Source organism: Vicia villosa, unplaced genomic scaffold (assembly GCF_029867415.1).
Source record: "Vicia villosa cultivar HV-30 ecotype Madison, WI unplaced genomic scaffold, Vvil1.0 ctg.000218F_1_1, whole genome shotgun sequence".
Classification (NCBI taxonomy): domain Eukaryota; kingdom Viridiplantae; phylum Streptophyta; class Magnoliopsida; order Fabales; family Fabaceae; genus Vicia; species Vicia villosa.
In genome coordinates, this window is record NW_026705082.1 from 567,481 (window position 1) to 580,381 (window position 12,901).

Sequence of the window (12,901 nt, forward strand, 5' to 3'; positions counted from 1 at the left end):
TCTAATAACGTGCTCCACCTAACAAACGACATTAAATATTTTTAACTCACCATAATTAGGGTGTTCATTATTTATTTTTTTAAATCCCAACTGTAGATTCGATCTTCATTATGAAAAGCAGTAAAACGCGTGACAAGTTCCTAAATTCGAGACTTTGACAAAAAAAAATTAGCTACAATTCTACAAATGGAAAGGAAAAAACCAAAGAAAACAACAAAGTAAGAACAAAAGAGTCATGGGCATTTTCAATTCATACTAGTAGTACATTTTTATTAATAATCATAATCAACAATAATTATTTTACTGATAACCATTACATTATTATTGTGACACTTAAAGTAAAACAAGAGAATGAAATACATGAAGCAAACCATAACAAGAACACAAAGCATGTCCTAGAAAAACCAATAACCAAATTCCAACGAGGAACAAACAATGACTCTCAAATGTTGCAATACAATGTGGTATAATTTTTTGTGGTAGAACTGGTAGCAGCTTATGGTTTCGAGAGGATGGTAGTCTCTGCAATCATGGCAGTGACAACATATGGGTCCATGTTAGATGCTGGCCTCCTGTCCTCAAAATAACCCTTCCCTTCTTTCTCTGTGTCCCTTCCGACTCTAACGGAAGCTCCGCGGTTCGCAACACCCTTCAAAAAAAAAATTGTTTTGGATTAGGCCAAAGCCAAAAAGTGTATGAGATTTAGCAAAAGAAGTATTTTTTTTTTTGCTTACCCATGAGAAGGTATTAATGTCAGCTGTTTCGTGTTTTCCTGTCAAACGACGCTCGTTGCCTTCTCCGTAAGCAGCGATGTGCTCGGCGTGCCTCTTCCCAAGCTTCTCGATTGCTTTCTTGATGATTTCATATCCACCTTCTTCTCTCATAGACTTGGTGCTGTAGTTTGTGTGAGCACCAGCACCATTCCAATCACCCTAGTTTTTGCAACCAAATAACAAAGTCAACACGAATTCAACTTAGATAAATAAATCAACTACTAAAGAGTTGAATATAGCAAACCTTAATTGGTTTAGGGTCAAAGGTAAGAACCACATCAGCAACCTCAGTGATCCTCTATTGGAACAGACACAAAGAAAGTTAGTTGGAGAAAGTAAGGTAAGGTAATCTCATTCAATAAGTCAAAAGGAGGTGTTGGTGAGAATGGCTAGTGGTGAAAGCAACACTAATCAATAGTCTTGTGCTACCTACCTCCAAAATGTAACGAGCAACCCAAATCTCGTCCCCAGCAGAGATACCAACTGATGGACCAACTTGGAATTCCCACTACATTAGAAAAAAACAATAGATTACAACAACGGATAATCAAGTCTTGTTTCACTGAACAGGATCGGCTACGTGGATCAACTTCCGTGATAAACTAAGTGCATAGATATCTCCAACATACCTGACCAGGCATGACTTCTCCATTGATTCCACTGATGTTGATGCCGGCAAAAAGACAGGCTTTGTAATGAGCATCAACAATGTCACGGCCAAAAGCCTTGTCAGCACCAATACCACAATAGTATGGTCCCTATTAGGCAAATAATTAAATTAGAACTGATGTAACCAATGACAATAAAAAAATCACCAAAAGACAAATTTAAACTGGGAATCTTAAATTTAAAAAAAAAAAAAAAAAGGAATGATGAATGAAAGTGAGGTTTAACCTGAGGTCCAGGATAACCACCAGCTGGCCAACCAAGAGGCCAATTGATGTCTTTCTGCAACAAGGTGTATTCTTGTTCAATACCATACCTAATCACAAATCATACACCAACTGTTGATCAGAACAAAATAAACAACTTGCAAATAGGTTATTACTACCCATGAAATAGGTACACAGACACGAAAATTGGCCACGTCCACATCGATAATAATTTTAAAAAAATAAATAAATTGATCGTAATCACAAGTGTATGTCTCTGTGGAAAAAAATGCAACTAAAAGTTATACCATGTTTCCTCAGCAACAACATCAGGATGGCTGAAAATCTTGGCAGCTGCGTGTCGTTTGTTACTGGGAAGTGGTTCTCCAGCAGGAGTGTATACATCACACATAACCTAAATTCAATGAAATAAGTAATTAATAAATTTAACATACATGATTGATTCAGTATAAAAAGATTTTAAAAAATACTAACCAAGATATGGTTACCCCTTCTGAATGGATCCTTAAAAATGGCCTGTGGGCTGTTTTCAATCAAACCCCAAATAAGTAAATTTCAGAAAATCCAAGAAAACATTGAACAAAATTTGAACATAATTAAAAAAAAAAAAAAAACTTACTATAAAATAACTTCACTATCTTTTCCAGGAGCTTGTTCTGTGCTGGAACCATCAAAGTTCCACTTGGGGAGCTGTGAAGGGTCAGTAACTGGTCCAGGAAGAGTCTGTAGAACAAAAAAAAAAATTCATTTCATAGTATTTTCAATAACTAAAAAAAAAACTAAAAAAAAAAATCCTTTTTTAGAAAGCTACAAGTAGAATAAAATTACCCTTGCTTTGCTCCTCACGTCCAAACCAGAACCACCAATCCTGTCATAATGTAAATAAAATTGTTGGAATTAATCAAAAAAAAGGAAAAATTTTATTTCTGATATTTAAAAAAAAAAAAACATTTTCTGAGTCTAGTTGGTGAAGCGTTTGGATTTGTAGGAAGAAAACATCTAAACAAAGCAACAAACAAACAGACAAAAAGAAAATAAAAATTCTCTTCCTCTTTTTTTCCAATTTAATCACAAAGACACAAACAAAAAATCATACTAATTTTACAGAATAAAAATATACTAAAATTAAACTCAATCCTAAAAAAAAAATATGAATCACCCTCATGAAAACTTTACCAGTGACGTAAATTAATGCACGGACAGAACCAGAAACAGAAACAGAAAAAGACACCGAACTAGTTTTTAGTATAGTGTCTTTCGTACGTACGGAAGAAGCAAAAACAGCATCATCGATATTGTGTTAGAAAGAGTGAAGAAAGTGATAACTAACTAACTAACCATATGTATTCAGCGATGATTTTCTGGGTGGTGTCTGAGAGATCAAGGTTGATGAGATCTGTAAGAAGAGACATGGTTTTGAAAAAGTGAAGAAAAAAAAAGAATCTGTATTGATCGTTGGATGAATCCTCGGATTCGATGCGATTGGATTCGATTGAATGAATGAACAATGAAAGGAGAAAATATGGGTTTATTTATAGCTGATTTTCTTGTTTCTATTCCTAGTCTTCTCTTCCTAGAGTTTACTGTAATATTTTAATATATTTTTTTATTTGTTTATGAGGAGTAGTAATCACGATAACTATTAAGGTAAATCTTTTCTAATCTTATTGATTAACAGTACTATTAATGTTATGAATCTCAAAAATTAAATTGCTGGCATAAAAAGATTCTGAAAAATTACATCTACACTCTCTCTCCCTCAATAATTGGGATGTTTATTTTTTATTTTTAGTAATATTAATTTATTTTTTATTGTATTAATATTTATATCAATTAAAATATTTAAAAAAGTTAAAATATATTAATAGCTAACATAAACAATTGATATTATGGTAATTAAACCATAGTATTTTTTGTATTACATTGATTACAAATAATTATATTAGGAGAAAGTGTGATATAATGAAGTGAAATAAATATTGAGAAGAAAAAAGACTGACTTATTTTATGATTACAAAGTGGAAAATATTTAAATGTTTGTTCATTGATAAAAACAATAACATTGGTTTGCAATTGCATTTAATAAAATGACAGCTAATAAGTTCCATTGTGGAGCAGCTCATTTAGCCTCTGTAGCACCTTCTATTTTGGTAGGATTCTTAACAATGTACTCATGGATAAGATAAACATGATAGAATAAATTATTTTGGTATATTATGTTTTGATTTCTTTTTGTTTTGAGATTGATTTTTTTTATTTAGTATTTTTTTTTTGGATTTTAGTAATTTTTCTTTTAAAAAATTAGAGTTTTTATTGAGATTTTTTAAAAACTAATTTCTTATTGTTTTATATCATGCATATATATTAGAAAGAAAAACAAAAAGCTAAATATACATACCTATATATGCATATATATTAGAGTAGAGGCTAAATAGGTCAGACTATATATGCATATATAGGTCGCCTTATAAGACTTCTTAAATAATAAGAATTAATTAAAAATTTAATGAAAAACAGACTTTTAAATTGACTTTTAGGTCAGGCTAGGCTTTTAAAAAGGCTAGTCAAGGCAAAAAAAGAGCCTATAATAGGCCATAGGTCATACTCAGGCCTTTTAAATTTATCGTAGGTCAGACTCAAGCCTTCTAAAACCTAGCCTAGCCTAGTCTATTTTCACCCCTGCTTCACTAGAGGATCCTTGACACCCCATCATGCAACTTACTACTTGAATCCCTTCCAAAACATACTCAACTTACCCACATTAGCACCTTACCCACATAAGCACCGCTTGAGGGACTCACTATTATAAAATTTATTTTATAATGTATGGTTAGGACTCCTTGAGAGGGATATGCCCGATGCTTATGTGGTCATTCTGGTGAATTTAGCCATCCCTCTCATTTGAGATGGAAGTTTCATTTTGGCAACTTCTCTGAAACAATGTCCCTATTATAAGCAGTATATTTAGGCACAATTTTAGGTTTTAGAAAATTAGGATTTCTAAAACGAATTCAGTCAAAACAAACTCACTTAAACACACCATACCTTACAATGTATCATATTTTACTTAAATATATCGCACCTTACGGTGTGACACATTTCTCTAATTGACAGTAGTGCATTGTTAGACCGCATTATAGAATAAGTTTCACTTATTTATTTAATCTATCATCAATATGTTCTTAATTGTGTAAACCTAAAGGTTCTTGTGACTTTGAAAAATATATTAAATCACACATTTAATACAATAATCAATGAGTGATATCTGGCAACACACCACTGCTACCGTAGTGGCGAAAATGCCATGTGATATGACAAAACATTAATATGTTAATGATTATGTGTACAATCACTCTTGTTCCTTCGTGTCTATATTGAACATACGACATAGATCGCGTCACTCTTATTAAGTTCAATATTATACACTTAGACATTTATCTTGTTATGTAGGATAAAAAAATTCATCTATGCTACTCATGTCCCTCAGCATAATTTGAAGAGTATCCATCAATCGTTTTTGTGGTCATCCTATTGCAAAAAATGTTAGAGTGATAATAAATACTTGACTATACTTCTATGATCTATAATGGTTTCAAGTCGATGGGTGACATACACCACTATCACTATCACTATGAGAATAACATATGACATTTACATATCATTCTACGTAGTATTCTCACAGTGTGTCAATCCACTATAAATATCACAACTAATATTTATACATATTTGAGTACTTGATGACTATTTATCTATGCTCTGTAAGATGTTATTATCAATCTATCCACATAATAGTTCCTATACTTTAATGATATATTCATATTTTATTAATCCTAGTATAACACTTTATTACTTTAGAAAACAAACTTAATAAAAAAAGTCTCACTATTTCTAATAGATAATTTGATACAAGTACAAAATTCTAAAATATTTATTGACTTCTAGAACTCACACCAACAATATGCGCTAAACACATGGTATATAAGATTTAGGTTAAATTAAAATTTGGTCCCCCTATTTTATCTGATTCACAAAGTTAATCCTCCTATATTAAATTCAAACAGTTTTGGTCCCTCTATTTTAAATTCAAACAGTTTTAGTCATCCTCTCAAGTTTTTTCATAGAAAATCGATGATATTTTTTGTTTTTTAACTTATATTTTTATCTACAAAGTTGAATAATAGATTTATATATAACGATTTGTTATGTTTAACAAGTAATTTGTCATTTTAAAAGTGAAAATATCATTAATTTTAAGTGTAAAAGTATGAGAGGGGAATCAAAATGATTTAAATCTAAAATAGAGAAACAAAAAATGTTTAAATTTAAAATAGAGGATCAATTTCGTGAATCCGCAAAAATAAAAGAACCAAAACTATAATTAAACCTAAATTTTATCATATCATTATTTTTATCGAAATATTTAATAATGTTATATGTTTGTGGTTGGTTTCAAACTCATTGTAAAATTAAAAAAAAAAAGTGTACAACTCGTTAATTTATTAATTTTTCTATTTTTTTTATTTTTCCATTCTTTTGATTTTACTCTTTTATACCAACTAGCAAGAGACCCGTGCGTCCGCACGGGTCGCGCAAATGTAATTATAAATAATAAATAAATATAATATAATAATGGTTAATAAAAGTATATAAGAGATATATAAATTAAGTAGCCTCGTTCGTTCAGTAAAACATAAATGTTTTAGTAAAAAGAATAAATATCATAATTAATTAATCAACTACCCAGGCATTTATACGGATCGTAAAATATCATTATAAATAATAAATAAGTATAGTATAGTGATGGTTAAGAAAGTATATAAAAGATATATAAATTAAGTAATCTCGACCCGTCAAAAATGTATAGTTTAGTTCATGCAAAGTCGATATAAATAATAAATAAATATATAATAATAGTTAATAAATATATATATAAAAGATACATAAATTAAAAATAAAAAATATTTTAAATTATAATTGTCATATAAATATAATTTAATCTAATTAAAAATATATATTTTAGTAGAAAAAAATGAAATAATTAAGTAGTCATCTACCTGCGTTCACACGCATCATACAATATCGTTATAAATCTATCATGAGTAGTCGTCTACCCGTGCGTTCGCACGGATTGCATAATGTTTAAATAATAAATAAATATAATATATGTGATTATACTTATTTGATTTGGTAACAGGCACCAAACTTTTTTGTCTAAATTTTGTTTATTGTCATTCATACCCCTATCTTATTATAAGTATTTGAAATCTTTTTCACTTATTTTAAATAAAAATTTCAATATATTTAATAGATATATTTTTTCAAAAATATAGTTAGAGATTAATATGTACATATAAAAAAATAATTAAGTAGTAAATAAATATAATATAGTGATGAGAGGAGAGGAGAGAGAAAATATGTATGATAAAACTTATTTTTGTTATATTGATTTTTCGATTTTTACTTCTTTGTTACAATCTTTTTTTATGATAAAATTAAGTAGTTATGATAACACTTATTTTTGTTATGCCTAATTTATAGGCTATTTTTTTATTCGTTATTTTATTCGTCAGAAGAAGTATTTTGGATTGTAATTAATGTTGGTTAAAGAAAAAATTAAAATATTTAAAAGATTCAAATCAATTTGAATTAAGAAAATTAATGCTGCAATAATCATATTATTTTATAATATTAATTATTAATTATGATAAATTGTGATTTGTTTTTCATCAAGAGATTCATTTATTTCCCTTATTTATCTCAACCACTTATTCTCTTTTTCTTTATTATTAATTATGGTAAATTGTTTTTCCATCTTGCCTAGTAAGAGATTCATATATTTCCCGCCTAGGAGTATTATTAATTATTAATTAAATAATAGAGAAATTCTAAAGGTCGAGAATAGAGTTGAAAGGAAATTATTAATTACATATACAGTTAATAGGTAAGTATTAATACGCACGATTCTGATAATATTGGAAATTGAAAAAGACAATTAGGAGTCAAGAGAATTGATAAAGATTATTGTCATTAATTATGAAGGAATTCAATAATTATAGATGCAAGACAATAAATAGAGGTATGATTTAGGGGTTCGGAGAATTGAAAAATACTATTATCACATTATTATTATTATTATTATTATTATTATTATTATTATTATTATTATGAACTAATTGTACGAAATTAGCAGTAAACTATATATAGCATCTTATTCTAACATGACTCATTGTCAAAAAATTAAAATTGCTCATTCACTTTTAGAATCGCTTCATATCCTTGCTTTGATTTTTGTCTTGCTTCGTGGGGTCCGTTGTCTTCTACTAAAAAAAGTTTTTTTAAAATGGTCTTGTGAATTTTGTGTATTCACCTATTTTTATTATTATTGTCTGTGTTTTTTTTACCAAAAATAAATGTTTGTAATATTTTTTAGTATAACTAATAATATTTTATCATAAAAATATTACTATAGTTTTTTGATAAATTAAAATTTTGATATCATTTATTATTGTCATTCAATTATTGTCTTCCCATTTTTTATTGTCATGCAATTAATATTTTGATATTTTCATTCTATTATTGTTTTTTCTGGTAAACAATATAGGTATTTGTTATATGAATTGAATGATAAGCATTTAAATTAAGATTTTCCTTTCTTATAAATATCATTTTGTTTCTATTAAAATAAAAAGAACAAAGTATTCTCCAATTTTTTATGTGACGTATATAATTAAATATTCACCCTTTATTTATTATTCATTATTTTTAGTTATTTTTTAAAATTATAAGAATAAATAATATACCAATTTAAAACGGTTCTTTGAAATGAGTGCAGTTACCGTGCATAGATAAAAATCTATGCACCATGCATAGATCATTATGGACCTTTGGATCAAATTTTAGATATTAATTGTTATTACTCAATACTCAATACCCATCACTCAATACTCAATATTCAATACTCAATAAATTTTCAATAATTTATGTAGGCTTATGCACGGTGCATAAGGAAATCCTTATGCACATTAGCCAAAGCCCTTTGAAATAACTTCTTAATGTTAATTTTGCAAGCAAAGTATAATTATTATATATTTATTAATTATTTTTTTTAATATGTTTTTTTAAATAAAAGGAATAAATTATTCTCCATTTATGTTTTTCAAGTTGTTGCAAAAGATTTTGAGTAACAACAATGTTTTTAAGCGTATATAATTAGATAGTCACCATTTATCTATTTTTTTTACCATGGTTCCAAATTTGGTGGAGCTTATTCCTCCGTGTCTAATTAACAAATCTCCATCTATATTCAATTTAATTTTTTAATTTATATTTTGTGTAATAGTTATATATATTTAAATTTTACTTTATTAGAGATAAGTGAATATAAATCTATAACTAACTTTGTTTTTTATAAAATCAATACACAATTTTAGTTTTGGATTATCTTACACAACTAATTTAGTTTTGGATTATCTTACGCAACTAATAGAGACACTTTTCTGCCATTTTATGAATAAAGATCTTTTAGACGCGAAAATATTATAATAAAGTTTGCAATTGAACAATTACACTTATTTTGCTTTAATCCATATAAATGCATAAATTAAAGGTGTAATAAAATTAAATAGATAAAATTAAATTAATTTTTTTACAATTTTATTTAATTGTGTGTCCAAATATTTTCACTTTGTGTCGTGGCTAAGGGAGTCTTACTCACTAAAAAATATTAGAACACATGCTCTGCTCGCATCTAGTTTGGAACTATCATAAAAAATCTCAAAATTAATAAAAATTATAAAATCAGTTTAATAATAAAAGAAAATCTCATCATTAATGAAAAATATAAAATCAATTTCATCCAAAAGCACCTTCAATACAAATTAAAAAAATCAAGTTATTATATTCAACAACTTTTGTAATGAGATAACTTGGTCAATAAATGATGCATATATATTCTCCGATTTCTCTATCCCAGTTTTTAAACCTGCTTTACAGCAAATCAAACTCGTTTTTAAATCTGCTCTGCAGCAAGTCAAACTCATTTTTTAACGTGACTGACACTATAATGAGCAACCACTAACCTTTGAGAGAATAAAATCAACCAACTATATCAAAAAATTAAATTAATGATATGTGAAAATTATTAAATTAATGATATGTGAAAATTATAAGAGATATATGTGCATGTGAACTATCACACTACATAGCTCCAAAGATATACAAATAATACGAAGACAAAGATGGTTTATTACTCTACATATTCTACCTAAATACACATATACAAATAATACGAAGACAAAGATGGTTTATTACTCTACATATTCTACCTAAATACACATAGCTCCAAAAATATACAAATAATATGAAGACAAAGATGGTTTATTACTCTACATATTCTACCTAAATACAAAAATAGCTTTTATATTTTATTGGCTTAAAATAGATCTAGGCAAATTTCTTTTAACCTTTTTAATGTTTCACCTGTTATTTCTGTTTCTGAATTTGCAGCATTACTCAAAGTTGGTTTGCTTATTCTTATTTTTTTAAAAGCTTCTTTCACTTTTTACATTGCTCCATTATAAACATCAACTTCAACATGCACAACCACTTCCCTGTTCTAATGCTTCTAAAGGCTACTGCTTCTAATGGACCTTCAAAAATTCCTCGAAAATAACTGCTATGAAATAACAATGTTTTGTCGTATCATTAAATATATTTAATTTATTCATAATTTTCAAGAAAAACAAAAGGTATATTCTTACCTACGTAGTTCATGTTCATTTTCTGATGCAATTTTAGAAAAACAAAATGTATCATCAACATTGTAACTCTCTTTCGCAGAGGTATCAAAATAAGGTAGGTTGCTCATAGAAGCACGCCAATCCCTAGCTTTTTTTCTCCCTAAATTCTAAACCATAAACAAAAAAAAATCAATCAAGTCGTTCTTGTATCTTTCATCAGTTTTAAATCTCACAAAATATTCAAATTAGTACCAAATCATCCAAATCAAAACCTGCATAAACTCATTTCAATTCAGTCCCAAAATTGCACCATAAAACAAATCAAGATCAAGCCTTTCCTCATTAGATTCAATCTCAAACCGACACAAAATCATTCAACTCTAAAGTAAATTATTTACAATTAAATGTCAATACCCTAAAGTTTCATTATAAAAGCAGTACAGATCTATGGAGAAGAGGAGGGGGCGAAAAAATTGAAAAAACAGTGGAAAGGAACCAAAAATTGAGAAAAGAAGAAGCTCCGAAAAAATAAAAACAGAGGGAACCAAAATCCAAACCACATATCATCACCAAGTTTTAAACTCTTTCAAATTATATATACAACATGAACTTTGTCTATCAAATGTTGTGTATATTTACATCACATACCAAAACACAACAATCAGCACCTCTAAAAATGTAGCACCAAGACTATGAAACCTTTCTTGTCTTGCATTATTCCAAATCTGCCACAACATAATAATACAAATTAGTAGATCCCCTTCTAATAATTATTAATTTCACTGATTATAAAAATACACATGAAAAAAAATCAAATCTCAAAACAAATCGATAAACTAAAAACCTAAAAACATGGACATGTAACGTATACAGAAGAAGAACGATCAAACAAACAATCAAAATTCAAAAAATCAATACAAACAGAGAGATGGAAGGAACCTGTTTTGCAGATGATGGTGGAAGAGGGAACAGAAAAATTATTTTGCAGAGGATGGTGGAAGATGGAACGAAAGGCAACCAAACAAAACCACAAATGAAATCAGCCATTGGGTTAAATAAATGGTAGGATCTGGTTTGAATGAATGAATAGAAGAGAAATGACAAAGGTATGTTGTCTTTTTCCAACGCCCAATTTCCTTCAAAAGAGAAAAAATACGTTTAATAAGAGTACAAAGAAGAGAGGGTTTTTGGTTTTAGGGTTTGGGAGTTTTTCTTTCTTTCAGTTGTCAGAGCATATAAAAGTTGTTGTTGTTGCTTATTTATTTGGAGAGGTTTGGAATACGTAAAGTTGATGTAGAATGATTACATTGAGCCCTTGGAATTGGGTTTGCTGTATTCCATGCAGATTTGCACAATTATCTACAAAGGCATCATGTTAGTATTAATTATGGAAAATAAAATGGACAATTGAAAGGTTATGTAATGATTAAGGAATATATATTTTTAATTAAATTATTAAAGGATATGGAATTACCGTTGTGTCCCCGATAATCACCCTCAAATTGGTGATTAGAGGGTTAATGATAGAATTTCACATGTATTCTATTTTATTATATTAAAAGTAGATGTCACAAAAATAACCTCCAAAAGATCACATTTTTTAAATTAAAATAAAGGATTCGACCATTGAATTAGCAGAAAAGAGCATCTCCAATGGTGCAACTTACATTTGAGTTTTTTATGGGACCCACTAAGCCACATCATATTAAAATAATTTATTTAATTTTAACTTTAATAAAAATTTGATATGGGTCCCACAACTTTACCTCATAACTTGATTTGATTGGGTACTGCAATCTTTTGGTTGTTGCATTGCAATGCAACTTTATTATGACATGGCAAATGTTTTAAATATTTAATTATTAAATTAATGATCCAGGCGGAGAACTCAATAAAAGAAACTACCATTAGAGATGGTCTTAGTATTTATATGTTTTAACTCTTGTTTATCTATGAAATTTTCTGTCAATCTTAGGGAAAAAATTGCAAAAAACATGTTATGTCAAAATTACATGTGTTACAGAAATTTATAAAATATTAGAGAATTAATAAGAAAAAAACATATTCACTTTGTCTCGTAATATACGATCTATTTGTAAAGAAAATTATTCTAAAATAATTGATATTTTAATTTTAATTCTCTTTGTAATGTTAATTATGTTTTTTCTATCATATTATATAATTAATATTATCTACATTATTCTTGAAGTAATATCTTCAATTTTATATTTACTTTAAAGTGAATGCCCAAATATTTGATAATGATACAACAAATAACAACCAATTTTATTACTTATAATAGAGTACGGATTTGGATCTTTTCTTTTATTTTTTCTCTCCTTCTTTTCTTTTAACTTTCTCTTTCTTAATTTCATTTTTATCCATCATTAAAAAATAAAAATATAATTAAGAAAGAAAATAAAATTAAGAGAAAAATAAAAAATCCAATGTGTACTCTCTCTGGTCTCATTTATAAGAAACGATTCTCTTTTTAGAT

At 27.9% G+C, this 12,901-nt stretch overlaps 1 protein-coding gene across 1 annotated transcript; it reads right to left on the bottom strand.

The window, feature by feature from the left end:
- Positions 1-242: 242 nt before the first annotated feature.
- Positions 243-3,185, bottom strand: LOC131625523 (glutamine synthetase nodule isozyme-like). The gene is made up of 11 exons (XM_058896375.1): positions 3,005-3,185; positions 2,495-2,534; positions 2,286-2,389; positions 2,141-2,189; positions 1,954-2,060; positions 1,668-1,755; positions 1,403-1,531; positions 1,207-1,281; positions 1,018-1,071; positions 735-932; positions 243-649 (listed from the first exon to the last, which is right to left on the bottom strand). Exons 1-11 carry the CDS (start codon positions 3,076-3,078, stop codon positions 497-499), a joined length of 1,071 nt encoding a protein of 356 aa, XP_058752358.1. The 5' UTR covers positions 3,079-3,185; the 3' UTR covers positions 243-496.
- Positions 3,186-12,901: the final 9,716 nt, after the last annotated feature.

What these genes read in the sequence shown, in the direction of transcription:
- LOC131625523 (XM_058896375.1), bottom strand. Translation starts at nt 3,078, where the DNA reads ATGTCTCTTCTTACAGATCTCATCAACCTTGATCTCTCAGACACCACC. An exon ending in ACGTGAGGAGCAAAGCAAGG is followed by an intron (nt 2,390 to 2,494) that starts GTAATTTTATTC and finishes TTTGTTCTACAG; the next exon opens with ACTCTTCCTGGACCAGTTAC. An exon ending in GAAGGGGTAACCATATCTTG is followed by an intron (nt 2,061 to 2,140) that starts GTTAGTATTTTT and finishes CATTGAATTTAG; the next exon opens with GTTATGTGTGATGTATACAC.